The sequence below is a fragment of the Prenolepis imparis genome, unplaced genomic scaffold (assembly GCF_030444845.1).
Source record: "Prenolepis imparis isolate NDT839.2.m4 unplaced genomic scaffold, iyPreImpa1.0 SCAF_8, whole genome shotgun sequence".
Taxonomy (NCBI): Eukaryota; Metazoa; Arthropoda; class Insecta; order Hymenoptera; family Formicidae; genus Prenolepis; species Prenolepis imparis.
In genome coordinates this window covers 7,768,017-7,793,957 of record NW_028141166.1, presented here as the reverse complement: position 1 = coordinate 7,793,957, position 25,941 = coordinate 7,768,017, and the positions used below count along the sequence as shown (strand labels likewise).

The window sequence follows — 25,941 nt, the reverse complement described above, 5'->3', positions numbered from 1 at the left end:
AAATAAAATATACAGAATTTTGAATGTAAATATGTGTGAATAAAATTTTCAATCCGATATCATTTATCCAACATTATTTTCCATTTCGAAAATTATTATTCATAAAGTGCACGAGTATTGTCGCGGTTAACATAATTAAACGGAAATGTATTTTTTTATCCAGATTGACGATAAAAGATACCGAATCATTTAACGCTCGCATTCACTCTCAAATTGATTCCCATTCCAATTTCACGTTCACTTGACTGCCTTCCGCCGTTTCGGAATTCATTGGAATGAATTATTTCTAAATACACAGTAACAACTCGAGAAATAAGGTTTATCCGTAGGTGATTATCTCTCTCTCTTTCCTATCTTTTCAACATAATCGTCTCTGACGGTCGAATCAATCTGCTACATCTTTTAACGACTAACTGCAGGATTCGCACGAGTAACGTCCGTGAGCACGAGGAACAGGCAGACTCTATCCCATCCATCCCGTTCAATTAACCAGCGAGCAGACTATCCCCCGTAACCTTTGCAACGACTAATCAATCTCTTGTTCATATACGTTCCGTCGAATCGACGTAAGCGTCATGACCGAACATCAGACGATCAAATCCCTTTCGCGAGATTTTCGCACGAGCGATTAACGTCGACGTGTGCCAGCACACGTGGAGATCCCGTCGTTTGCGTTTTCTACACACACAAAGACAAAAAGATCCGGGGAGGGTGCGGGTACCAACCTGGAAGAGTGGTGGCACACGAGGCCGAGAACTTTTGCCCGGAACGGAACCACCGTGAGGTGGGAGATGAATATAAGCCCATCGTCTGGGAATAATGCTATCAGTGACTTCGCGACTCGACGGTCTCGCATACAGTAAAACGTGGTGTGAGGAAACGTGGAAAACACATCATGCTGAAGGTACGAAGAGAGAAGATCCACGCGACACGGGTGTACGATATGAACGGGTGGATGGGTGGCTCTCTGTGTGCGTGTGTGCTTGTGTGTGTATGTGCGTCGCTCTTTTCCGCGTTCGAAAGCCGCTTTTGGGGCGGCATCGCCCTTATCAAGGATTTCCCTTAACTTTCTCGTTTTTTTTTCGCTCGGTAGAATATTTGTTACGATATAATACAGAACAACTGGATAGATTTATATAACTTTCTTGATTCTTTTGCCAAGAGAACAAGAAGAATGATTCCGGAAATTTGTTTCTTATCGAACCGATAATATATGAGGCATTTCGAAATTACTTTCTTAAGCTTTAATTATGAAAAAAATATCTTTGTTATTATAATATTAAGAGAGAGAAAGATTTGATGATATAGATCTTGAAAAAGTTAGTTAAATCATTTATTTGTATGTATATTCGGTTAAGTTTATAATTTTTAACTCCGTAGTTTTTTTAGCATTATATTTATATATAATGATAAATGGCGCAAGCAAAATCTTTTGGATTATTTTACCTCTCTATAGATCTTTATAAAGAGGTACTAAATAATAAAAGTATATAAAAGTAATCTTTTCCCCCTTCACTTTCATTTTTCATGAAATTACTCAGTAAGTCAATTTCTTGTCATATTGAATATTGAACATTTCAAATTATTACTTCTTTGGAAACTCTTATAATTTAAAAACTTTCATAATTTTTGAAATAAAAAATTCTTTTTAACGAAGTATCGCCTGTGCGTTTATCCTGGCATTTCAAGAATTTTATAATATTAACTAAATATACATTTCTTTCGCTTTTTATTTAAAAAAATAAAATTGCTCCACTTAAAAAAACACTATTTGCATAACTTTAAATGCAACATTTAATTCATCAAATGCACATCTTCTGATTATATATCAAAGTTCCAATCTTCTTCATTTCTTTCCAATTATCTAGTTAACGAATCAAAGTATTCGAGGAATTCACGCTAACTTTCTCAGGCATGAATATTCTTGCCGCGGGCGTAATAAACCTTTTCGCGATGTATCATTTTCATCGCGACGAAATGAGGAAGCGAGATCCTTAACCACTTCCGCGACATTGTATTGACTTACGATCTATTGGCCTGACCTGCGGATAACAAGGTCGGCGTGAAAGTGAAAAGGGCGGTCTTTTCTCGCTGAAAGGACCCCTGGTCCAAAGAAACATAATGAAACATATCGAAATCCGAGAGGGCGTATCCCTGGAGACTTTTCCAGATAATTCATCACCGATGACTTTCCAAACCCAAATCCCTTCAATAGGGATCTCGCATCGATCGATGACTAATATGAGAATCTTCTACGGTGCACACTTTAGGATTTAATTGCACGCATTAAAAGAACACGAAAAAAAACTGGAAAATATTAACAAACTATTGTTAGGAAGAAAAAAGAGAGAGAAAAAAAAGAGAGAAGTCAGAAGACACACTATAGACATCCTTGACATAACTTGGCATAATTTTATTAACAATGTCGTTTTCCCACAGAAGAAATTTACGATCGCGTATTGCGATTTTCAGACGGCTTCTCTCCTCTGCGCCGTATTAGCGTGCGCTAACGCGGTTGTTCTCAGCGGCTACAACGGCCATGGCCTGTCCTACAACGATTACGGCGATCTCGCTGATGGATACATAGAATCTACCGGATACAATGTTCTGCCAACAGTCGCCGTCCCGGTGCACTCGGTGTCCGCTGCACCGTTACACCTGGATGCATCCCTGGACCACCACGGCTACAAACACGTCGAGCAGGAGCACGACTATTACGTAAGTGCTTTTTTTTCATCAAGTGCCACATGCTTATTCGCGAGAGAGTGTGTAGCGAAAATGTCACGCGATGTTTCGCGAATCATTTAAGATTTCTTCAAAATTCTCTAAAATTTTTCTAAGATTAATTTTTTTTTTTTTTTTTTTTTTTTTTTTTTAAGGAAAACGTAATTTAATTACAACAAAAATACTGCAACCGCGTTTCGACTTGTTCACTTGCTAATTAGCGTTTAATATAAATTCTCGCACGTACGGCTTCCTGAAAAGTGTCAAGATGTTTCGAGTTTCGTAACGCTAGGCTGTGTTTTATGGGCGGAAAGAGATGTTTTCAGGCCACCTGGGGCGCGTTATGTTAATTTAGATTCCTGTCTCTGAAAAGAGGCGTCTGACGACGACGGTAGTTCCTCGCCGTATCTCATTGTCAACTCTGTTTCCGCAAATGCCATCGCTTTCTCGCGCGACGTTAATTGTCACTGGCGCTTCGACTACGGTAATATCGTGTGACGGTGCATTTTTAGTTTCTGACACTGCAAAATTCGATTCTACATATGCGATTGCAAAAAATCAAAGTTGCCATTAATTTAACAAAAATAAAAATAAATAAATAAATCCGCGATATTCAAATAACGCAAGCACCTGACGTATTAAGTAGTTAAAGACCATTTGGGTCAGACAAGGAGGCGCGAACTACTTGTCGCGAACTCTGTATATATTGTTCTTGTTACAGTCGCACCCGAGATACACGTTCAATTACGGAGTGCACGATCCTCACACCGGGGACGTGAAAACGCAGCACGAGGTGCGGGACGGCGACGTCGTCCACGGCTCTTACAGCGTCAACGAGCCTGACGGAAGCGTGCGTATCGTCGAGTACACGGCGGACGATCACAACGGGTTCAACGCCGTCGTGAAGAAGGTAGGACCGGCGGTACACCCGCAGCCGGTGCCGATCGTCAAGTATGTTTCGCCTGCGCACTACAACAGCTACGACTACGAGAAGCACTATTAGCGGATTTCTCGGACCTCCGAAATGTGTAAATAGCGTCGAATCGGGCGTTTCGCTGAGGGGCATTAGCCGATAATCAGTCTGCTAGTCAACTGCGACAGCGAACTACGTTTTCAATTGACGTTTCAATTGGTTACCGAACATTGTGATTGACAATTGCAAGGAAAAAAAGGCAAAAAAAATTGGGTTCGTCTATTCTTAGACATAAGATAGCTTCTAAAGGGGTTCTCTTCTAGGATTACTTTTTTTTAAAATATAAACTGCGATAAGTACAATATCTAGTTTATAACTGAGATTACTGAAAAACATCGATTTTTCTGCTAACACAACTGATTTCATTTCTCTTGCCGTATGTCAAAATAAATGTAGTCTTGTCTTAGTTATTAATTTCATAATCCGATGCTTTATTTCGAGAAGCGCCCGATTGCATTTAACTACGTCAACACACGTAATCCAATTACTTCCGCAGATAACAGAAATGTAGTTCTCTATCTATTTATTTTACATTCCGTCCGAAACTCGCGCGAAATATATTTTACACCCCTTGAAAAAAAGAATTATTTGATATTGAACACAAATTATAACCGCGCATGTCTGAGGTATATTGATTTATATTTACGATGATTACTACGGCGTAATAATATAAAATTCATCTATCATCGCGGTGCCTCTTTTGAGTTCAGTTTTAGATATCATACAACTGAAATACATAAATATGTAATATCACAATTTAGAAAGGATATATAAATGATTTACTACCTTATATATAATCATCCAAAATTTCTTACAATTTCTATATGCAATAGATATATTGATGAATTTGAATTCAAATTGTAGAATCGAATTTAAAGTTTGTTTCACAGGGATGAAAAGTTCAACGCTAAATTAAAATAAAGCGAAGAAAGAAATTAAATGTATATTCAGAAATTAACACGATCAACAGATCACAAGACAGATTTCCTTAAAAGAGCGAAAAGTAGTTGTTAAGTTTTTTTTGTAACTCCATGTTTGCATAAAATATATCAATAAGCTTAAAGAGAAAAAACTTGTATTAAAAAATGATAATAATAAAGATATAATTATACGATATAAAAGTTATTTATTTTGAAATGAAAATTAAGTTCTCGCATTTTATCTAGCTTTATTTTCTATTCACGACGCAGAATATCATAATTAAGATTATTCTTCGTGGGGTTGTAAAATTTCCGACCAGCTTGCTGTCATTCAACTTCTCTTCAGGGAAGAGGAACTTCATAATGAGGTAACATGTGATCTTTCAAAGAAATTTTAATGAGATGTAAGCAGCTTTGTTTCACCAACAACGTTTAAATTGTTTCTTCAATAACGTATAAGCAATTTTGCTTCTCTTCAATAACTTCGTATTAATACATCATTATAATTTTATAAAGAACAAAAAACATACTAATACAACTAATCTCAAGAAAATTACGAGAAGGATAATTTTCTCTCCTCGTTCTCAATCGCACTGACTTAATAATGGCGAAGGAAAAGACGCCAGCGGTTGCAATCTTTTATCGTTCAATTTTTTATTAACCGTATAATTGATAAGTAAAATATTAAAAATTTTTAATTATTTTTAATAATCATGTTGATTAAAAAATTTTAATTATTTAATAATTATGTTGATTTAAAATTTTTATTTATTTAATAATCATGTTGATTTAAAATGTTTATTTATTTAATAATCATGTTGATTTAAAATGTTTAAGAAGTAAAAAGATAATTGTTTTCACATGCAATTAAAATCCTCTTCTTTTGTGTTACAATTAAAGTCGTGGCCTTTAATGAGTTAATGCTGCAGTACTTTCAGTGCCAATGTCTCAGTCTTAATTAGCGTATCACTCTTAATGGATCGCGGTTGCAAGTATAAAGTTACTTAATTCACTCGATAACTATCTCGATGCTTCGTTTGCGCAGCTAATAAGTTTCACTAGACATAATTAGTTATACACGTATACATGGAAAGAAAACGCGCAAACAAACAATGCTCGATTCAAGCAATAACATATTCAGTTCCTGCCTCTTTGTCGCTTGAACTTGCGCGGCGTGAAATCACGTAAAGTCCACGCTTTCCAATTATCTTTCATTTTCGCGCTATATATAGCAGCAGTGTTAATCGATTTTTATGTTTAATTAACATCAACTTTTGGTGATTACGGACGGTAGCGGTAGCCGGAGAAAGCGTCAAGTCTTTTTGCCCGACTTTTTAAAGCGGATATAGCGGGCCCCTTTTAAGGAAGTATCTAACATACCGTGTAATATATCATCGTCGCATTTGGGTTATAAATAGTATTTTATTGTTGCACGCGCATCTGGCGAATAAACAGGCGGGGAAATGTCAGACGATGTCAGAGGGGGATGAAAATGACAGGAAGTGGCGCACTTACCACGGCCTCCTGGTAAATCTTGTGAGCGATGATGCTCGTGCTCTCAAACATATTCTTGCCGGGACCGGAAGCGAAACATCTCTCCTTCTTTCCGGGACACGTGTACTGGTCGGTACAGTTCTTTCCAGAGAATTCGCACTTGGGACCACGTGTGTTGGGCGAAACGTCACCGAGATTGGTGGAGGCGGAGGCTGCCACGAACTGGCCCTAAATAAAGATATTGTGACATATGAGTTGCAAATATACATAGAGATATTTGCTATTTTAATAAACATTATTATTTAAATCAAATGTAGTAATTCCTACGATTTTTTGAAAAATGTAGATTCGCATAGACGTTTGAAGAAAAAAAAACATGTTTTCGCAAACAATACGTGTATGTACATACAATAAAGTATGAAAAATGAATGTGCCGCTACGATGTTATAAATATATTCAGAGCTTTATTGCGCGAATCACAATGGGAGGTGTAACTTATATTTTGAATGGAAATAAAATAACGTTAACTCTTAATTGTTTTGGTAGAATCTCGCGAGCGAAAGTATAATTCATGGTGATATCGTAAAATATATGAAACGAGCGACCTGCATTACACTAATGGTTCATATTTTTGCAATTTACCATCGAACAGTACGCATCCGAGAATTTTTATTAAAGCTCCTGAGGCTAATGTTGCCTGAAATGTAAATGCAAACTGCTATCGCAGTGCAACGCTTAAGGATTGATAGCATCGAGTGATAAAAAAGCGAGAAAATAAAGAGAAAAACGAGCAAAATATAACAGCACCAACGTGACAAGAAAAACTAATGGAGTCAGCTTGATAGCAAAAAAAGGAAATAATAATAGTGGACGCACGCAATCTATGCACATAGAGCCGGAGAATAGAGAAGCTCGTAAAACTGCTATCCGCACGCGACCTGCAATATTTGTAAGTGCACATTTATTTGAACGTCGAAATACTCGTGTATTTAATTTCGTACGTGCCCTGATCCATTAGAATCCACCGCAAGACCAATTTTTACAATTTTTTTTTGTTATAAATTTTATCCTATAACAATATTTCTGTGATACATGATATCCCACCTAAAACTACTCAATTTTTATTCTTAAACCGACGTAGGGGAAGCTGAAAAAATAAAATATCTAATAGAGAATATTTGGCAGTTTTATATTTTTTATATTTTATATTTACATGTAAATTATAAAGACAATTAGAGATATTTTTATCATATAATAAAATCAAATTTATCATTTAATTAAATTAATTTTGCGTTTATAAAAATAAATGCAAAACATCGATAATCTAAATAATATACATTTTGATCATTTTAATTATTTTTATTATTTTGTTCAATTTGGTCACTTAATTATTTCGATTATTTGGATTATTTTGGTCGTTTTAATTTAATCATTTGGCCAAACATTAGTAACATTAGTTATATACCTTTTCCGTACTTTTTTCTTTTCTGTACAATAGCGATTCGTTATATCGGATACTCAGGCACTTGATAAACTAATAGGTTTACTGATCAGGTTAATAGCTGAACTGTGTATTATGGACAACATAAAGTCAAGTTGTCGAGTCTGTTTACTATTTACGTGTTTCTAGTAAACTTCCTCGATAGCGAAGAATTATGCTTTAGCAAATGAAATTTTAAAATGATTTATTGAATTGTAATGTAACTTAAAATGACATTGTGTGTATTCATTGAATTCGTTTTGCTGTTCTCTACATCTACATTATTATAAAAAAAAATCGATGATTCTATTTAAAGAAATCAAGATGATCTTGCAAACAAAATGTGTTTGGCCAATTTTTATTATTGCAGTTTTCATTATTTTAATTTTATTATTGCAAGCCAATTTAATATTTTTATTTATTGTCAGTTAAAAACTGCTGAATTTCTGTTTATGATTTTTGTTTGTCAGATTATCATGTCTTAAAAATTGTGGCTTTCATTAGGAGGACTATCCTGTATATGTATTTATGTATATATTACTGATGCTTTGTATATACAGAGCATCAGTCTATAACTTTTGTAGTGTCTGCAAAATCGTATAATAAGGACATAATTTTAGCAATGCTTATCCATTAACGGAAACTTACCTTGCCAATCCCGGTATTATTATTCATCATCTTCTCAAAGAGGATCGATACATAGCCCATATTGTCGCTGGAGACCAGGTGGTTAGTATTATTCATGCTAGTCGGATGTACGGCGAACCAATTTATGACTCCGAGAGGTTTATCATTGGCTCCGATAAATTGCAACTGTGTTAGTATTTTGTCTACATCATGCTCGTATCTGGAAACAAAATAAATGACATTTATCCTTTACGCAAGCTTCTTTCGGAAAGCGCATTACCGACGACGAATATTTCAACATATCGTATAAGATCAATTTATCGAAGCGAACATCTGTCAATAAGTGGACGTTTGCATATTACGTATATTACAGCGCTTATATAGGCTTACAAACGCGTCAACATATGTTATACACGATGTAATACGTTATGAACATGATTGCTTTGGGTATTCTGAGAATTAATAACCTAAATATTCACTGTGTACCTAATGCATTCTGCAATCCCCTTACTAAGCAATTGCAGCGTGAATTGATCGCTTATATGAGCATATTGCTCTTCCCTATAGCGTTCAAATGCAAGACTGCATTAATTCTCGACATTCTCGTAATGTCAAGTACCATCCATTATAATAATATTTTTTATATTAAAATTTTATTTTGCACCTGGAATTAACTAGAATAAGATATAATGTATGTGCGATTATCTCTGTTTCCGTATATATGTATATCTAATTAAGAATTTGAAATAAATACATAAATTTCCTTGGCTCTTCTAAAATAGGGGAATCTTTTGCCAATGGTCTCAGTAAAGTAATTACATTACAAATTACATTACAAATCTTTGTCCATCCTTGGAAATAATTGCAGCCACTTTATCACTTACCTATCTCTTTCTGATTTCGGATTGTTCCGGTACGCCTGCGGACTCCTATTAATATTAGCGTCTAAAACTTGACCGTGAGTAATCAGGATCCTTCCGGGCACAACGGCATCGTGAGCACGTTCGATGCTCTGCAAGATCGGAACAAATATCGGTCGTCATCCGCTTATTATCTTTAATCAAGTGAATCAAGCGGCAGTGCGATCATTGTTTGGATCGACTTGCATCGATTGACTCACCTTCGTTATGCCGTTGACGATGGCGTCGAACGACTCCCTGACAAAGCCGAATGTGGTCAGATCGAAGAGGACGTCAAGCATGAAACCACCCGGGCTCGAGTGTGTATGCGTGCCGCTAATCATCACGTTTCTCTCCGTATACATGTCGCCAAATTGGATCTGCAATTTGCGCAATACCTGCGAAGGAAAAAAGATCGCGATTAGTAGTTCTTGCAACAAGAAACGCATATTTTATAAAATACATATCGCGCGCTTATCTATGCAATGAGATGCGCCGAGAAACGAACAATCTTTGATTTTTGCATTATACAATATGCAGAAATAATGTAAAAAAATGTAAATTAACGGATGCCTATGTTACACATAAGTATGTATATATGCTTTTATCAAGTACGTGAAATAAAAGTTGCAAGATAACTATATTCGACTCCTTTATGTTATTTTACGTTGAGAAAAACATATTTAAAAAAAAATAAAATCTCTTTACATATAATATAACTAAAAATAATTAATTAATTATTTAATATTACCTCCTGTCGAACGTCATTGCCTATCATCGCGCTATCCACGCTCACAAACACGAATCTTTCCATGCCATCGTCAATTATGAAAGCTCTGGAAAATGTCCGGAGATGCAAACCATTTCCTTTTTGATCCATTTTCGCATATCCCATCTGAAATACCCACAACTCAATTCAATTCGAGAGATCTATTTATTTTTTCTTCATTATCCGCTTGTTTTTCTTAATTTGTCAATTTAGCCATGAATATATTTTGTTATCTTTTATTTTTCTTAATAATAGAGCTTGGATATATTTTCTATTTTATTTTTTAGCATGACATCAAAGAGAAAGACAGAAAGAAAGATTATTTCATTAAAATAAATTCTCCCTTTACAATTACTCGAAGTATTAATTTTGTATTATATTTCAAAGTATACACTCTGTAGAATACTAACAAAAACAATTTCCGCCGTGGGTCCTGTGCTGTCAGCTCTTCCGACGCCAATACTGTAGGAGGCAAAAGTGGTTGGTGATAGTAACAGGATAAGCCATAACGTAGATAAACCACAACTTCTTAGAAGTAACGGCACCAAAGTATCCATTCAGCTTCGTGAGCCCCTTGGCTGATCGGACTGAAAGCAAAGAACAAGATAAGCAAGTAACCGAAGGAGTATCTCTCTCGAAAGTCTGAAACTCTTGAGAATCGTTGTCGTCGTTTCGCAATAGCTTTTAACTTTATTGTTCACGATCGGTAAGAGAAACAATTGTCAACTTCAATCGTGACTCTTCTTTCGTCAGGATGCACGTGATAATGAGATAGGATGTCATTGTGTTGCAGAAAAGGATTTTTAAATACAAATTCTTACTTTGCGCGACAACTCTGCGAAGAAAATCGCGTGAGAAAGAGCTTATACTAAACTAATTTATTATGTCGTGAAGGTTTAATTAAATTCATTATGTATGCCATCGGAAAATATTCTGATAATCTTATCATATTATTTATCAGAGATAATTATTACGTACGCACAGAGAGAAGAGAACGCGGAGTATATATCAATATTCGATATTTTACACGTGAATAATTATATGTATAATTAGCGACTGTTTTCGGTTGATTCAAAGTATTTACCTATTACTCTCGCTGGCTGCGCACATTTCATCAATCGCTAATTAGAACGATAAGAGAATTATTGATTTTCGAGCAGCTCAAGGACAACCGGTGGCAATGCGAAACGACTTTCACTGATTTGTGGTATTTGATGACCAAAAAGAGCATAAATAAAACCTTCACGAACATTCTACGACGACTTCATCTTCGGTTTGACTTAACTTTTATAAAATTGCTGTTGCCTATATAATAGAGTGTTTCTTCACGAGAAAATTACTCTACGAAATATGCAGAGGTGTGCGCAAGTTTATTGTAAAGTTTAGAGTGCATCGCATATATCTTCCCTCCATTTGCCGCTTGAAGAGAATATTTTTCGAGATAATCTAGCAAATAATATCGATCGGCAAACATAATTATCAACCCGGAAATAACAAATCCATGCGTTGCGATACCGCAAATGCACGGGAAGCTGATAGAATTATTATATAACCATAGCATTATGAATGATACGAAAGAATATGATGATGAAAAGAACATACGGACACGTGTAAGAAAGTTCTAGAACAAAATGAGAAGAATTGTTATCTTTCTTATTAATTCAGAGATAATAGACATATCTACCATATACTATTATAAAATCAAGCCTTATACGAGTAGCACGTGCGGCACGTAAATTGCTGTAAACGAGTTTGTTGCCGATAGCGAAATATATGTATACATATAACGTAGTTCTCATGAATAATACATAAGGCACATATATATAAATAAGTATATATATAAATAAATTCAGTGTATTCCACACGGTTTTAATAAGCATCATAAATGCATCGAGAAATACAGGTGTGTGCTTAAATATGTCGAATCCGCGGAGAACCCGTGGGGAATTTACTTGCACACATTGTGATATGCAAATGTAGTCGCACAATCGCGCGTGTTTTGGAACATTTGTAATCTGTTGAAATTTTCATTATTCTCTTTGCTGAATAATCGTCAGAATCTCAACAATCATATAATGGTAAAATCGTTTCTCGATATAATGTTATCTATAAATTCTTTATTTCATCTAGTTCAATATCTTGCGCAATTGCGAAATATATGTATATGAGTGTATAAATAAAATACTTATAACCATAAAAAATAAAATTTATATATAAATTTTATTTTATAAAATAAAAATAAGAAATAAAATTTATCTATAAAGTTTATTTTATAAAATAAAAATAAAAAATAAAATTTATATATGTATAAATTTTATTTTATATATAATATATTTATATATAAATTTTATTTTACAGTTACAGTTTAAATATTTTATCTATACACTTTTTTAATTTAAATTTTTACTTTCACTTTGTTGAATTTCAGGAGAATTTTAAAAGAAAATGGAGAAATTGGCGTAAAACTTTTTTCGTAACATTTTAACTTTATATTTCGTGGTTACCGTATATTTTGTGGTTAAAAATTATGTCGAAACTACGATAGATCAGCGCATATAAAAATGTAAAAGAATACCGCGACGAGTAAATACTGGTTAGCAACTACGTACATAACTAGCAACTAAAGTTGATAAAATGTAAAAGCGATATGCACCAGAGAGCATGATAATGTTAAATATTATAATTTATCTACATAATTGTCGAAAATAATTTGTTCGCTTGTGAAATATGCGATTACTTACGTAAAATATAGAAGTATAGAAATAACACTAAATATAGAACTACTAGATAGAGCACTATTAATGTTAATGTTAATTAGAACAAGTAATTAATTTTTCTTCACACATAACGTACTCTTTCTCATATCGACTAATATCAGATCACTGCAATGTTAGCTCTTATATAAAGAATTCTCAGTAAACTTTTGCGATATATAATGTATGTGTCACCTAAATACTCTTAGCGCTTTCATGATTCACAATAAAAACGCATTTGCATAATCTGATTTCGTTCGAATGCAGAGGAAGTGTAAAAGAGTTAAAAATGAAAAACATGTTTTCAGTTCCACCTCGGCATTAGGTACATTAAATTGGTATCATCGATAAACCGAGTATTACACAAAAAATTAAAAGCAAAATATGAATCTCTTATTATGTGCATAGCGGATAAATTGCTCAATCATTCTTTCAATTAAAACTAACCAGATGTTAAAAAAATTGAAAATTAAAACTGAAACTGATGAAAAATATTAGACTAAAATACATTAAACCGACGAGAGATAAATTCACAGTGCAGTTATAATATTTCACGAATATCTCTTGTGTGGCATCACTTATTTTTGTAAAGTCAATGTTCAATAGTCTTTTGATCGTACTAATAATTCCCGCTTTATCGTACATTTAGTTGTTTTTGTATAATTTGTATTTTATGCAATTTTTTACTAAAATTTAAATTAAAATAAGCATGAATTACAAACACTGGTCAATTTAAATTTTCTCGTAAGTTTTACTAAAGACTCTAGGGTAAAGTATTGCAGTTAATGATTTCAATTTAATCTTATGCATATTTTTCTTATTACGATTTGATTAAATATATTTTAGAAATGAGCTATTTGAGCTTATTCCCAGCAATTTAGCACTTTAATTCAACCAATTCATCTTCTAATATGACTTTAAATATTTCCTCTTCAAAGTAATTCTTACGTCATCTCTGAACTTGTTATTAAACTATTGCAATCGCTTCTCCACGCGCTTCTTTTAATTACTGCCGATTAATTAAACGATCAACGATGATTGAAAGCGTCATAATTAAATGAATGATGCAGATAAGTGTCGATATAAGTATCGCACATACAAGTATCCTCTAGAGAGAACGTTGATCTTTTCAATTAACCCACTGTGCCACTTTAAATTACGAAATGATTGCATTACTAACCCAGATTATAAATTATAATGCATTTTATATATATATATATATATATATATATATATATATACGACTTTCAGCGGATAATGTTTAATTTAATAATTGTCGTAAAACTATTGTATTCAATTATGAGAATCATTGTCTCTTAAATTACCGAATTATATATCCGATATTAAGTAAGAGGTGGATGCTGTTAAATTTTAACAAGAGAGATGCACGATTATATTAGTTATACCAACTGGAGACAGCACTTTCACTTTTCACAAATACCTTGACACTGTATTCGTAACATGAGTCTGCATTTTCTTTTATATTCCAAGATAGTTGTATTTCAGTTTTTTAAGATATATTTTTTTATTTTTATTTTTAGCTTTTATGTTTAGAAATAAAATATGCATGTTTGCTCAGAGAGATTTAATAGCTTGTCATTTTACGTTATCGACAATAAAGGTTACAAAGTAAAGTAAATGACATAAAAAATGTAATATTATTAATTTCTATTAAAAATATGCATTTAAATGCATTTCGATATTCTGCGAGATAATTTTATTGGAAGCTGAGAGAGTTAATGTTATAACGCTCTTAATAGATGATGCATTTTAATATTATTTCTTCTGACATTCTTTCTAATATTATACTATGATTACATCGCCTTGCAATAAGATTGCTAAGATAATATTTATCAAACATTGATATAATTATAAGATAATATAGAGACGCTCTAATAATAAATAATTATCTCACACACAAAAAGAATAATTTTCTCTCATTATTTTACTTGAAGCATAAAATATAATAAATAAAAAGAATTGATAAAAAGATTTTAATTATTATTTTTCTTTAAATCGCGCACTAAAAGATCACATATTTATTTCAATTTTAGCCAACGGATAATTAAATATTAATAAATCGATTATCAAATTAGCATACTTTCGATTTCATAGGAAGGAAATGTAACTGTAAACTTCCGATTACCGTGGTCATTATCAGCGACATCAAGAACAAAGAGAAATATAACACTATATCAATGTAATTGGAACTTACGTGGAACTCTCGCGACCTGTTTATGACTCGACCAACTACGACTAATATAGAAAGGCACGCACCACTTAGTTGAAACATGGACACGTTTATCTTCGAGATAAACGATCCCGATCCGAGAGATCCGTACAGCGACCGTGTCGCAAAAGTCGCTTGATCCTGGTGGATACGTCCAGTGAAAAGAAAAGGGAGCATATGACGGCGCCAGCTGGGACCACGTCACAAACATACCGTCGCCGGCCCGTTACCATGAAGACTCTCTGTTCGCCTATCGAACCCAACGTTGGGACTCACATGGTCGGTGGCAAGAAAGAAGGGGAAACGGAAACTATTTTACGGCTATTCTTATTCAGCCTCACACACACACAAATACATATGCACACTCACATGCTATAGACTGGTTATCCTCTCGTGTTCTCGGCTCCAATATCTCTGTCTTTCGTTCTCTCGTTTGCTCTTTCGCTTTGAACACAATATATGAGAACCGTACACATACAGGTACACAGAGAGGACAATCATTGTTATGACCGTGATTAGAGGAACAATTGCCACGGAATCGTGTCGTGATCAAAATGCGCGCTGACGAAGAGTACGTTATGTATGATTTAAATGTTAGTAGAGTAATTGTCAAATTTAAAAAAAAAAACCATTTTTACTATATAAAAGTAATATATAAAATTTACTTTAATTATTTTATTGTTCGAAGTACAATTAAATTTTGAAGTAGCATGGAATCGAAGAAAATGAAATTCGATTATAAGCCGCACTAATTATAAGAATTTCCAATTAGATAATAGAGTTTAATTTGAAGCTTAAGACTTTTATATTATTGATTAGTCCACGTGCCGCATTAATAATCGGTATTATATAACATCGATTTAATCTTTAAGAATATATTTTCTAATTTATTATGCAGCAATGATATAATAATCCAGAAATGCAAATGCAAATAATATGGATATGATTCAATGCATAATAGTGATTAAAATAAAAAGATCTTTAATTATAAGCTTGGAACTAAGAATATATATATATATATATATATATATATATATATATATATACACGCAATTATACATTTATAATATAAGCAGTAAGTATTTCATAAACATTAATTGCTCAAAATTAATAGTTAGATTAGCTAACTACTTTGAAACTAAATAAATAAAAAAAGTAAATAAATTTTTTTTAATGCATATTACAATAGAAAATATATAATTTATATCTTTAGATTGCAATTATTATTCACACATAGAAGATTAAAGCGTATAATCATTTTTGGCCACTGCAATGTGTTACAGAAATGAGTAAATATATCAGAGGTATTTCAGGATATAAAGCGACGGTATTTTAAACAACTTTTTTATTTATATTTTCTGGGGCATAAAGGTATACACTCAAACTCTAAATGCATGACTGCTTAATTCTGTCAAGTGTAATTAAATATCTCTGTAAAAATTCAAGGGAATAAGAGGAAAATATGGTCCATGAGAGAGCAAATAGTTGACGGTAAATACGATGTATACAGTTGTATACATAAATAAAACAAAAATAAACAAATATTCCGAACGCTTTTATTTCCCTTGACTCCGATACGAGGATTCCGCGCATAACATTTCAAGCATTATTTTCTCGATTATCTCTCTCGTGATTTTTCGAAGCGAAAGCAATCTCCGATCTTAAATCTTTCGGGCCGAAAATATGCACGTACATTAATTCATCGTGCATCGTAATCGCGGAGCAATAATATTTGTCCTTACACGAGAAATATTGCGATGCGACGTGACCAGGAAAAGATGCCATTTTTACGTACAAAATTTATTTACATTTGCATAATATCGCAATGAAATATTATAATGCGAGTTTATATTAATGTGAGTTAGTAAACAGGCTAAAAATGAATACTTACAACTGCGCGTGTCATTAGGATTATTCTCTTGTAGCTTCTCGGTTTAGCATAACAGATTATAATTATCTCAAAAAGATTTATCTCTTATCGTTTTGATTACAGAAGTAGGTTCTCTTTTTAATTTTTCTTCTTGGAGAAGCGAGATTCTTGCAAAATTTACATTACAATGTTTTCTCTCAGATTATACAGATTACAGATTTTCAGGATAACTCATGTATTTTTAAAAAATACCTCGCTATCGTTATAAAATTGCGCATGATTTTAATGTTTAAAAGTTAAGCAAATATTTATACACTTACGTAAATATATTACATTTGTCGATTATTAAGTTAAAATTGAAATTGATTATTTCTATATAGCATTGCAAATTAATTCAATACAGGAACATTGTATTCAACTTGATTCCCACTTAATTACATTATTGACATCGCGTAAGAAATCTTGTTAAAACATCTCTTCGATGACACGTTCATGATTAATAAATCGCATAATCAAATGAAACATTGATATGATCAACTTATCGTAATTTCTTCGGACACTCGTGATTTGTAACACAATCGAGATATCGATAATCGCAATGATTTACGCCTCTTTAGGGCATTCGATAGTATGATTGCCATTAGATCGATATGCAAATTACAATCGTGAAATAACCGATATATATAAATAAAATATGATACGTCCTTATACAATTGTGCACTTGGCGTAACGTTCGAACACAGACTGTCACTTTCATCGATCCACAGGTGGCTCGAGCACGAGAGAAAGTAAAAGGAGGATTGTGCAATTATCGTCGCTATAATAACTCGAATAATTTCAGCTCAACAAACAAAGTGCTGGTGTACCGATAGTGTATGCATGCTAATCGAATTATTGACTCGCGTAATGATTATGATAATGAGAGACAGAATTTTAATCCCCTTTCTAAAAAAGGCATGTTATTGACATTGTTGTCGCTTCTCCGCGATGCTGATTGGCTCTCTGTCAATTCGCGTTGTGTGTTATATTCGTAGCATCGAAAGGCTGTCATCACGAGGGTTAGCAGTTAGCAGTTTGACAGTTAGTCCAAAATAAAATAAAATAAAATAATAATATGTTTTAAATAATATGTTATAATACTTTAAACTTGATTAATATTTTTGACATTCGCCTTATGTGTTATATTTGTAGCATGAAGAGGCTGTCATCGTGAGGGTTAGCAGTTAGCAGTTTGACAGTTAGTCCAAAATAAAATTAAATAAAATAATGACATGTTTTAAATAATATGTTATAATAATTTAAATTTTGATTAATATTTTTGCGGAAAAGAGGCAACAATACTTGCGAGAATCGACTTAATATGTCTTTTTTAGAAAAAGACTAGAATAACACAAACGCGCGTTATGCCATTCCTCGATTTTATTAAAAAAAGTATGATGTATTTATATAAAGTTTGTTTAAACTTCATTAATATTTTTTTACAGAAATCAGATGATTAAATTTTTGGCTCGTCTTTAAATATTAGAAATCGATACTTTTTTGCGGCTGACCCTGTGCGACGCATCCTTAATTTATGTTTATCAAATTAAAAAATTTGTACGCTGGTGTCAGTTTGGTACCAAAAGATTCTGTAATCAATGTACTATTAAAATGTATAATCGATGAATTTTTGGCTCGTCTTTAAATATTAGAAATCGATACTTTTTTACCGCTGACCCTATGCGACGCAAACTAGTTTTATGTATATCAATTTAAAAAATTTGTACGCTGGTGTCCGTTTGGTACCAAAAGATTCTGTAATCAATGTACTATTAAAATGTATAATCGATGAATTTTTGGCCCGTCTTAAAATACTAGAAATGTATACTTTTTTGCTGCTGACCCTATGCGACGCATCCTTATTTTATGTATATCATATTAAAAAATTTGTACGCTGGTGTCTGTTTGGTACCAAATGATTCTGTAATCAATGTACTATTAAAATGTATAATCGATGAATTTTTGGCTCGTCTTAAAATATTAGAAATTGATACTTTTTTGATGCGGATCCTGTGCGACGTATCCTTAATTTATGTATAGCAAATGAAAAAGTTTGTACGCTGTTGTCTGCTTGGTACCAAATGATTCTGTAAAAAATGTACTATTAAAATGTATAATCGATGAATATTTGGCTCCTCTTAAAATATTAGAAATCGATACTTTTTTATCGCTGACCCTATGCGACGCAAACTTATTTTATGTTTATCAAGTTAAAAAATGTGTACGCTGGTGTCTGTTTGGTACCAAATGATTCTGCAATAAATGTACTATTAAAATGTATAATCGATGAATTTTTGGCTCGTCTTAAAATATTAGAAATCGATACCTTTTTACCGCTGACCCTATGCGACGCATCCTTAATTTAAGTATAGCAAATGAAAAAGTTTGTACGCTGTTGTCTGCTTGGTACCGAAAGATTCTGTAATCAATGTACTATTAAAATGTATAATCGATGAATTTTTGGCTCGTCTTAAAATATTAGAAATTAATACTTTTTTGACGCGGACCCTGTGCGACGCATCCTTATTTTATGATTATCGTTTTAAAAAATTTGTACGCTGGTGTCTGCATGGTACCAAAAGATTCTGTAATCTATGTACTATTAAAATGTATAATCGATGAATTTTTGGCTCGTCTTAAAATATTAGAAATCGATACTTTTTTACCGCTGACCCTATGCGACGCAACCTAATTTTATGTATATCAAGTTAAAAAATTTGTACGCTGGTGTCTGTTTGGTACCAAATGATTCTGTAATAAATGTACTATTAAAATGTATAATCGATGAATTTTTGGCTCGTCTTAAAATATTAGAAACCGATACTTTTTTACCGCTGACCCTTTGCGACGCAACATTATTTTATGTATATCAAGTTAAAAAATTTGTACGCTGGTGTCTGTTTGGTACCAAATGATTCTGTAATTAATGTACTATTAAAATGTATAATCGATGAATTTTTGGCTCGTCTTAAAATATTGGAAATCGATACTTTTTACCGCTGACCCTGTGCGACGCATCCTTATTTTATGTTTATCATATTAAAAAATTTGTACGCTGGTGTCTGCATGGTACCAAAAGATTCTGTAATCAATGTACTATTAAAATGTATAATCGATGAATTTTTGGCTCGTCTTAAAATATTAGAAATTGATACATTTATGCCGCTGACCCTATGCGACGCATCCTTAATTTATGTATAGCAAATGAAAAAGTTTGTACGCTGTTGTCTGCTTGGTACCAAATGATTCTGTAATAAATGTACTATTAAAATGTATAATCGATGAATTTTTGGCTCGTCTTAAAATATTAGAAATCGATACCTTTTTACCGCTGACCCTATGCGACGCATCCTTAATTTATGTATAGCAAATGAAAAAGTTTGTACGCTGTTGTCTGCTTGGTACCAAATGATTCTGTAATAAATGTACTATTAAAATGTATAATCGATGAATTTTTGGCTCGTCTTAAAATATTAGAAATCGATACTTTTTTACCGCTGACCCTATGCGACGCAACCTAATTTTATGTATATCAAGTTAAAAAATTTGTACGCTGGTGTCTGTTTGGTACCAAATGATTCTGTAATAAATGTACTATTAAAATGTATAATCGATGAATTTTTGGCTCGTCTTAAAATATTAGAAATTGATACTTTTTTGACGCGGACCCTGTGCGACGCATCCTTATTTTATGTTTATCGTATTAAAAAATTTGTACGCTGGTGTCTGCATGGTACCAAAAGATTCTGTAATCAATGTACTATTAAAATGTATAATCGATGAATTTTTGGCTCGTCTTAAAATATTAGAAACCGATACTTTTTTACCGCTGACCCTATGCGACGCAACATTATTTTATGTATATCAAGTTAAAAAATTTGTACGCTGGTGTCTGTTTGGTACCAAATGATTCTGTAATTAATGTACTATTAAAATGTATAATCGATGAATTTTTGGCTCGTCTTAAAATATTGGAAATCGATACTTTATACCGCTGACCCTGTGCGACGCATCCTTATTTTATGTTTATCATATTAAAAAATGTGTACGCTGGTGTCTGCATGGTACCAAAAGATTCTGTAATGAATGTACTATTAAAATGTATAATCGATGAATTTTTGGCTCGTCTTAAAATATTAGAAATTGATACATTTATGCCGCTGACCCTATGCGACGCATCCTTAATTTATGTATAGCAAATGAAAAAGTTTGTACGCTGTTGTCTGCTTGGTACCAAATGATTCTGTAATAAATGTACTATTAAAATGTATAATCGATGAATTTTTGGCTCGTCTTAAAATATTAGAAATCGATACTTTTTTACCGCTGACCCTATGCGACGCAATCTTATTTTATGTATATCAGGTTAAAAAATTTGTACGCTGGTGTCTGTTTGGTACCAAAAGATTCTGTAATCAATGTACTATTAAAATGTATAATCGATGAATTTTTGGCTCGTCTTAAAATATTGGAAATCGATACTTTTTACCGCTGGCCCTGTGCGACGCATCCTTATTTTATGTTTATCATATTAAAAAATTTGTACGCTGGTGTCTGGTTGGTACCAAATGATTCTGCAATAAATGTACTATTAAAATGTATAATCGATGAATTTTTGGCTCGTCTTAAAATATTAGAAATCGATACCTTTTTACCGCTGACCTTGTGCGACGCATCCTTAATTTATGTATAGCAAATGAAAAAGTTTGTACGCTGTTGTCTGCTTGGTACCGAAAGATTCTGTAATCAATGTACTATTAAAATGTATAATCGATGAATTTTTGGCTCGTCTTAAAATATTAGAAATTGATACTTTTTTGACGCGGACCCTGTGCGACGCATCCTTATTTTATGTTTATCGTATTAAAAAATTTGTACGCTGGTGTCTGCATGGTACCAAAAGATTCTGTAATCAATGTACTATTAAAATGTATAATCGATGAATTTTTGGCTCGTCTTAAAATATTAGAAACCGATACTTTTTTACCGCTGACCCTATGCGACGCAACATTATTTTATGTATATCAAGTTAAAAAATTTGTACGCTGGTGTCTGTTTGGTACCAAATGATTCTGTAATTAATGTACTATTAAAATGTATAATCGATGAATTTTTGGCTCGTCTTAAAATATTGGAAATCGATACTCTTTACCGCTGACCCTGTGCGACGCATCCTTATTTTATGTTTATCATATTAAAAAATTTGTACGCTGGTGTCTGCATGGTACCAAAAGATTCTGTAATCAATGTACTATTAAAATGTATAATCGATGAATTTTTGGCTCGTCTTAAAATATTAGAAATTGATACATTTATGCCGCTGACCCTATGAGACGCATCCTTAATTTATGTATAGCAAATGAAAAAGTTTGTACGCTGTTGTCTGCTTGGTACCAAATGATTCTGTAATAAATGTACTATTAAAATGTATAATCGATGAATTTTTGGCTCGTCTTAAAATATTAGAAATCGATACTTTTTTACTGCTGACCCTATGCGACGCAACATTATTTTATGTATATCAAGTTAAAAAATTTGTACGCTGGTGTCTGTTTGGTACCAAATGATTCTATAATCAATGTACTATTAAAATGTATAATCGATGAATTTTTGGCTCGTTTTTAAATATTAGAAATCGATACTTTTTTACCGTGACCCCATGCGACGCAACCTTACTTTATGTATATCAAGTTAAAAAATTTGTACGCTGTTGTCTGCTTGGTACCGAAAGATTCTGTAATCAATGTACTATTAAAATGTATAATCGATGAATTTTTGGCTCGTCTTAAAATATTAGAAATCGATACTTTTTTACCGCTGACCCTATGCGACGCAACCTAATTTTATGTATATCAAGTTAAAAAATTTGTACGCTGGTGTCTGTTTGGTACCAAATGATTCTGTAATAAATGTACTATTAAAATGTATAATCGATGAATTTTTGGCTCGTCTTAAAATATTAGAAATTGATACTTTTTTGACGCGGACCCTGTGCGACGCATCCTTATTTTATGTTTATCGTATTAAAAAATTTGTACGCTGGTGTCTGCATGGTACCAAAAGATTCTGTAATCAATGTACTATTAAAATGTATAATCGATGAATTTTTGGCTCGTCTTAAAATATTAGAAACCGATACTTTTTTACCGCTGACCCTATGCGACGCAACATTATTTTATGTATATCAAGTTAAAAAATTTGTACGCTGGTGTCTGTTTGGTACCAAATGATTCTGTAATTAATGTACTATTAAAATGTATAATCGATGAATTTTTGGCTCGTCTTAAAATATTGGAAATCGATATTCTTTACCGCTGACCCTGTGCGACGCATCCTTATTTTATGTTTATCATATTAAAAAATTTGTACGCTGGTGTCTGCATGGTACCAAAAGATTCTGTAATCAATGTACTATTAAAATGTATAATCGATGAATTTTTGGCTCGTCTTAAAATATTAGAAATTGATACATTTATGCCGCTGACCCTATGAGACGCATCCTTAATTTATGTATAGCAAATGAAAAAGTTTGTACGCTGTTGTCTGCTTGGTACCAAATGATTCTGTAATAAATGTACTATTAAAATGTATAATCGATGAATTTTTGGCTCGTCTTAAAATATTGGAAATCGATAATTTTTACCGCTGGCCCTGTGCGACGCATTCTTATTTTATGTTTATCATATTAAAAAATTTGTACGCTGGTGTCTGCATGGTACAAAATGATTCTGCAATAAATGTACTATTAAAATGTATAATCGATGAATTTTTGGCTCGTCTTAAAATATTAGAAATCGATACCTTTTTACCGCTGACCCTATGCGACGCATCCTTAATTTATGTATAGCAAATGAAAAAGTTTGTACGCTGTTGTCTGCTTGGTACCAAATGATTCTGTAATAAATGTACTATTAAAATGTATAATCGATGAATTTTTGGCTCGTCTTAAAATATTAGAAATCGATACTTTTTTACCGCTGACCCTATGCGACGCAACCTAATTTTATGTATATCAAGTTAAAAAATTTGTACGCTGGTGTCTGTTTGGTACCAAATGATTCTGTAATAAATGTACTATTAAAATGTATAATCGATGAATTTTTGGCTCGTCTTAAAATATTAGAAATTGATACTTTTTTGACGCGGACCCTGTGCGACGCATCCTTATTTTATGTTTATCGTATTAAAAAATTTGTACGCTGGTGTCTGCATGGTACCAAAAGATTCTGTAATCAATGTACTATTAAAATGTATAATCGATGAATTTTTGGCTCGTCTTAAAATATTAGAAACCGATACTTTTTTACCGCTGACCCTATGCGACGCAACATTATTTTATGTATATCAAGTTAAAAAATTTGTACGCTGGTGTCTGTTTGGTACCAAATGATTCTGTAATTAATGTACTATTAAAATGTATAATCGATGAATTTTTGGCTCGTCTTAAAATATTGGAAATCGATACTTTATACCGCTGACCCTGTGCGACGCATCCTTATTTTATGTTTATCATATTAAAAAAAGGGTACGCTGGTGTCTGCATGGTACCAAAAGATTCTGTAATGAATGTACTATTAAAATGTATAATCGATGAATTTTTGGCTCGTCTTAAAATATTAGAAATTGATACATTTATGCCGCTGACCCTATGCGACGCATCCTTAATTTATGTATAGCAAATGAAAAAGTTTGTACGCTGTTGTCTGCTTGGTACCAAATGATTCTGTAATAAATGTACTATTAAAATGTATAATCGATGAATTTTTGGCTCGTCTTAAAATATTAGAAATCGATACCTTTTTACCGCTGACCCTATGCGACGCATCCTTAATTTATGTATAGCAAATGAAAAAGTTTGTACGCTGTTGTCTGCTTGGTACCGAAAGATTCTGTAATCAATGTACTATTAAAATGTATAATCGATGAATTTTTGGCTCGTCTTAAAATATTAGAAATTAATACTTTTTTGACGCGGACCCTGTGCGACGCATCCTTATTTTATGATTATCGTTTTAAAAAATTTGTACGCTGGTGTCTGCATGGTACCAAAAGATTCTGTAATTTATGTACTGTTAAAATGTATAATCGATGAATTTTTGGCTCGTCTTAAAATATTAGAAACCGATACTTTTTTACCGCTGACCCTATGCGACGCAACATTATTTTATGTATATCAAGTTAAAAAATTTGTACTCTGGTGTCTGTTTGGTACCAAATGATTCTGTAATTAATGTACTATTAAAATGTATAATCGATGAATTTTTGGCTCGTCTTAAAATATTGGAAATCGATACTTTTTACCGCTGACCCTGTGCGACGCATCCTTATTTTATGTATATCATATTAAAAAATTTGTACGCTGGTGTCTGCATGGTACCAAAAGATTCTGTAATCAATGTACTATTAAAATGTATAATCGATGTATTTTTGGCTCGTCTTAAAATATTAGAAATTGATACATTTATGCCGCTGACCCTATGCGACGCATCCTTAATTTATGTAAAGCAAATGAAAAAGTTTGTACGCTGTTGTCTGCTTGGTACCAAATGATTCTGTAATTAATGTACTATTAAAATTTATAATCGATGAATTTTTGGCTCGTCTTAAAATATTGGAAATCGATACTTTTTACCGCTGGCCCTGTGCGACGCATCCTTATTTTATGTATATCATATTAAAAAATTTGTACGCTGGTGTCTGCATGGTACCAAAAGATTCTGTAATCAATGTACTATTAAAATGTATAATCGATGTATTTTTGGCTCGTCTTAAAATATTAGAAATTGATACATTTATGCCGCTGACCCTATGCGACGCATCCTTAATTTATGTAAAGCAAATGAAAAAGTTTGTACGCTGTTGTCTGCTTGGTACCAAATGATTCTGTAATAAATGTACTATTAAAATGTATAATCGATGAATTTTTGGCTCGTCTTAAAATATTGGAAATCGATAATTTTTACCGCTGGCCCTGTGCGACGCATTCTTATTTTATGTTTATCATATTAAAAAATTTGTACGCTGGTGTCTGCATGGTACAAAACGATTCTGCAATAAATGTACTATTAAAATGTATAATCGATGAATTTTTGGCTCGTCTTAAAATATTAGAAATCGATACCTTTTTACCGCTGACCCTATGCGACGCATCCTTAATTTATGT

At 32.8% G+C, this 25,941-nt stretch overlaps 2 protein-coding genes across 9 annotated transcripts in view; one reads left to right on the top strand and one right to left on the bottom strand.

Moving 5' to 3' along the window:
* Nucleotides 1-16,863, bottom strand: part of Cdase (neutral ceramidase) — a 37,844-nt gene extending 20,981 nt beyond the window's left edge. The window contains exons 1-7 of one of the 7 annotated variants that reach the window (XM_083044616.1): nucleotides 16,761-16,863; nucleotides 10,297-10,473; nucleotides 9,869-10,012; nucleotides 9,339-9,515; nucleotides 9,103-9,230; nucleotides 8,240-8,438; nucleotides 6,133-6,339 (exon numbers count right to left, since the gene is read on the bottom strand). In XM_083044616.1, the coding sequence (XP_082900742.1) occupies nucleotides 6,133-6,339; nucleotides 8,240-8,438; nucleotides 9,103-9,230; nucleotides 9,339-9,515; nucleotides 9,869-10,012; nucleotides 10,297-10,443 (1,002 nt within the window). In that variant the 5' untranslated portion in view covers nucleotides 10,444-10,473; nucleotides 16,761-16,863. Of the gene's footprint in view, nucleotides 1-6,132; nucleotides 6,340-8,239; nucleotides 8,439-9,102; nucleotides 9,231-9,338; nucleotides 9,516-9,868; nucleotides 10,013-10,296; nucleotides 10,474-12,390; nucleotides 12,546-12,627; nucleotides 12,759-14,854; nucleotides 15,210-15,238; nucleotides 15,305-16,760 lie in introns of those variants that run through there. The other 6 variants (XM_083044614.1, XM_083044613.1, XM_083044612.1 and 3 more) reach the window with 6 other exon arrangements.
* Nucleotides 794-4,801, top strand: Cpr6 (cuticular protein 6). Of its 2 annotated transcripts, none has more exons than XM_083044622.1 (3): nucleotides 794-904; nucleotides 2,473-2,718; nucleotides 3,446-4,799. In XM_083044622.1, the coding sequence occupies exons 1-3, from the start codon at nucleotides 896-898 to the stop codon at nucleotides 3,725-3,727; spliced, it is 537 nt and encodes a 178-aa protein (XP_082900748.1). In that variant the 5' UTR covers nucleotides 794-895; the 3' UTR covers nucleotides 3,728-4,799. The 2 variants fall into 2 exon arrangements, with proteins under 2 accessions (XP_082900748.1, XP_082900747.1); XM_083044621.1 differs by having other exon boundaries at nucleotides 817-904; nucleotides 2,440-2,718; nucleotides 3,446-4,801.
* Nucleotides 16,864-25,941: the final 9,078 nt, after the last annotated feature.

Coding starts and splice junctions, on each gene's coding strand:
- Cpr6 (XM_083044621.1), top strand. Junction 2,719..3,445: donor AGCAGGAGCACGACTATTAC/GTAAGTGCTTTT, acceptor TTCTTGTTACAG/TCGCACCCGAGATACACGTT.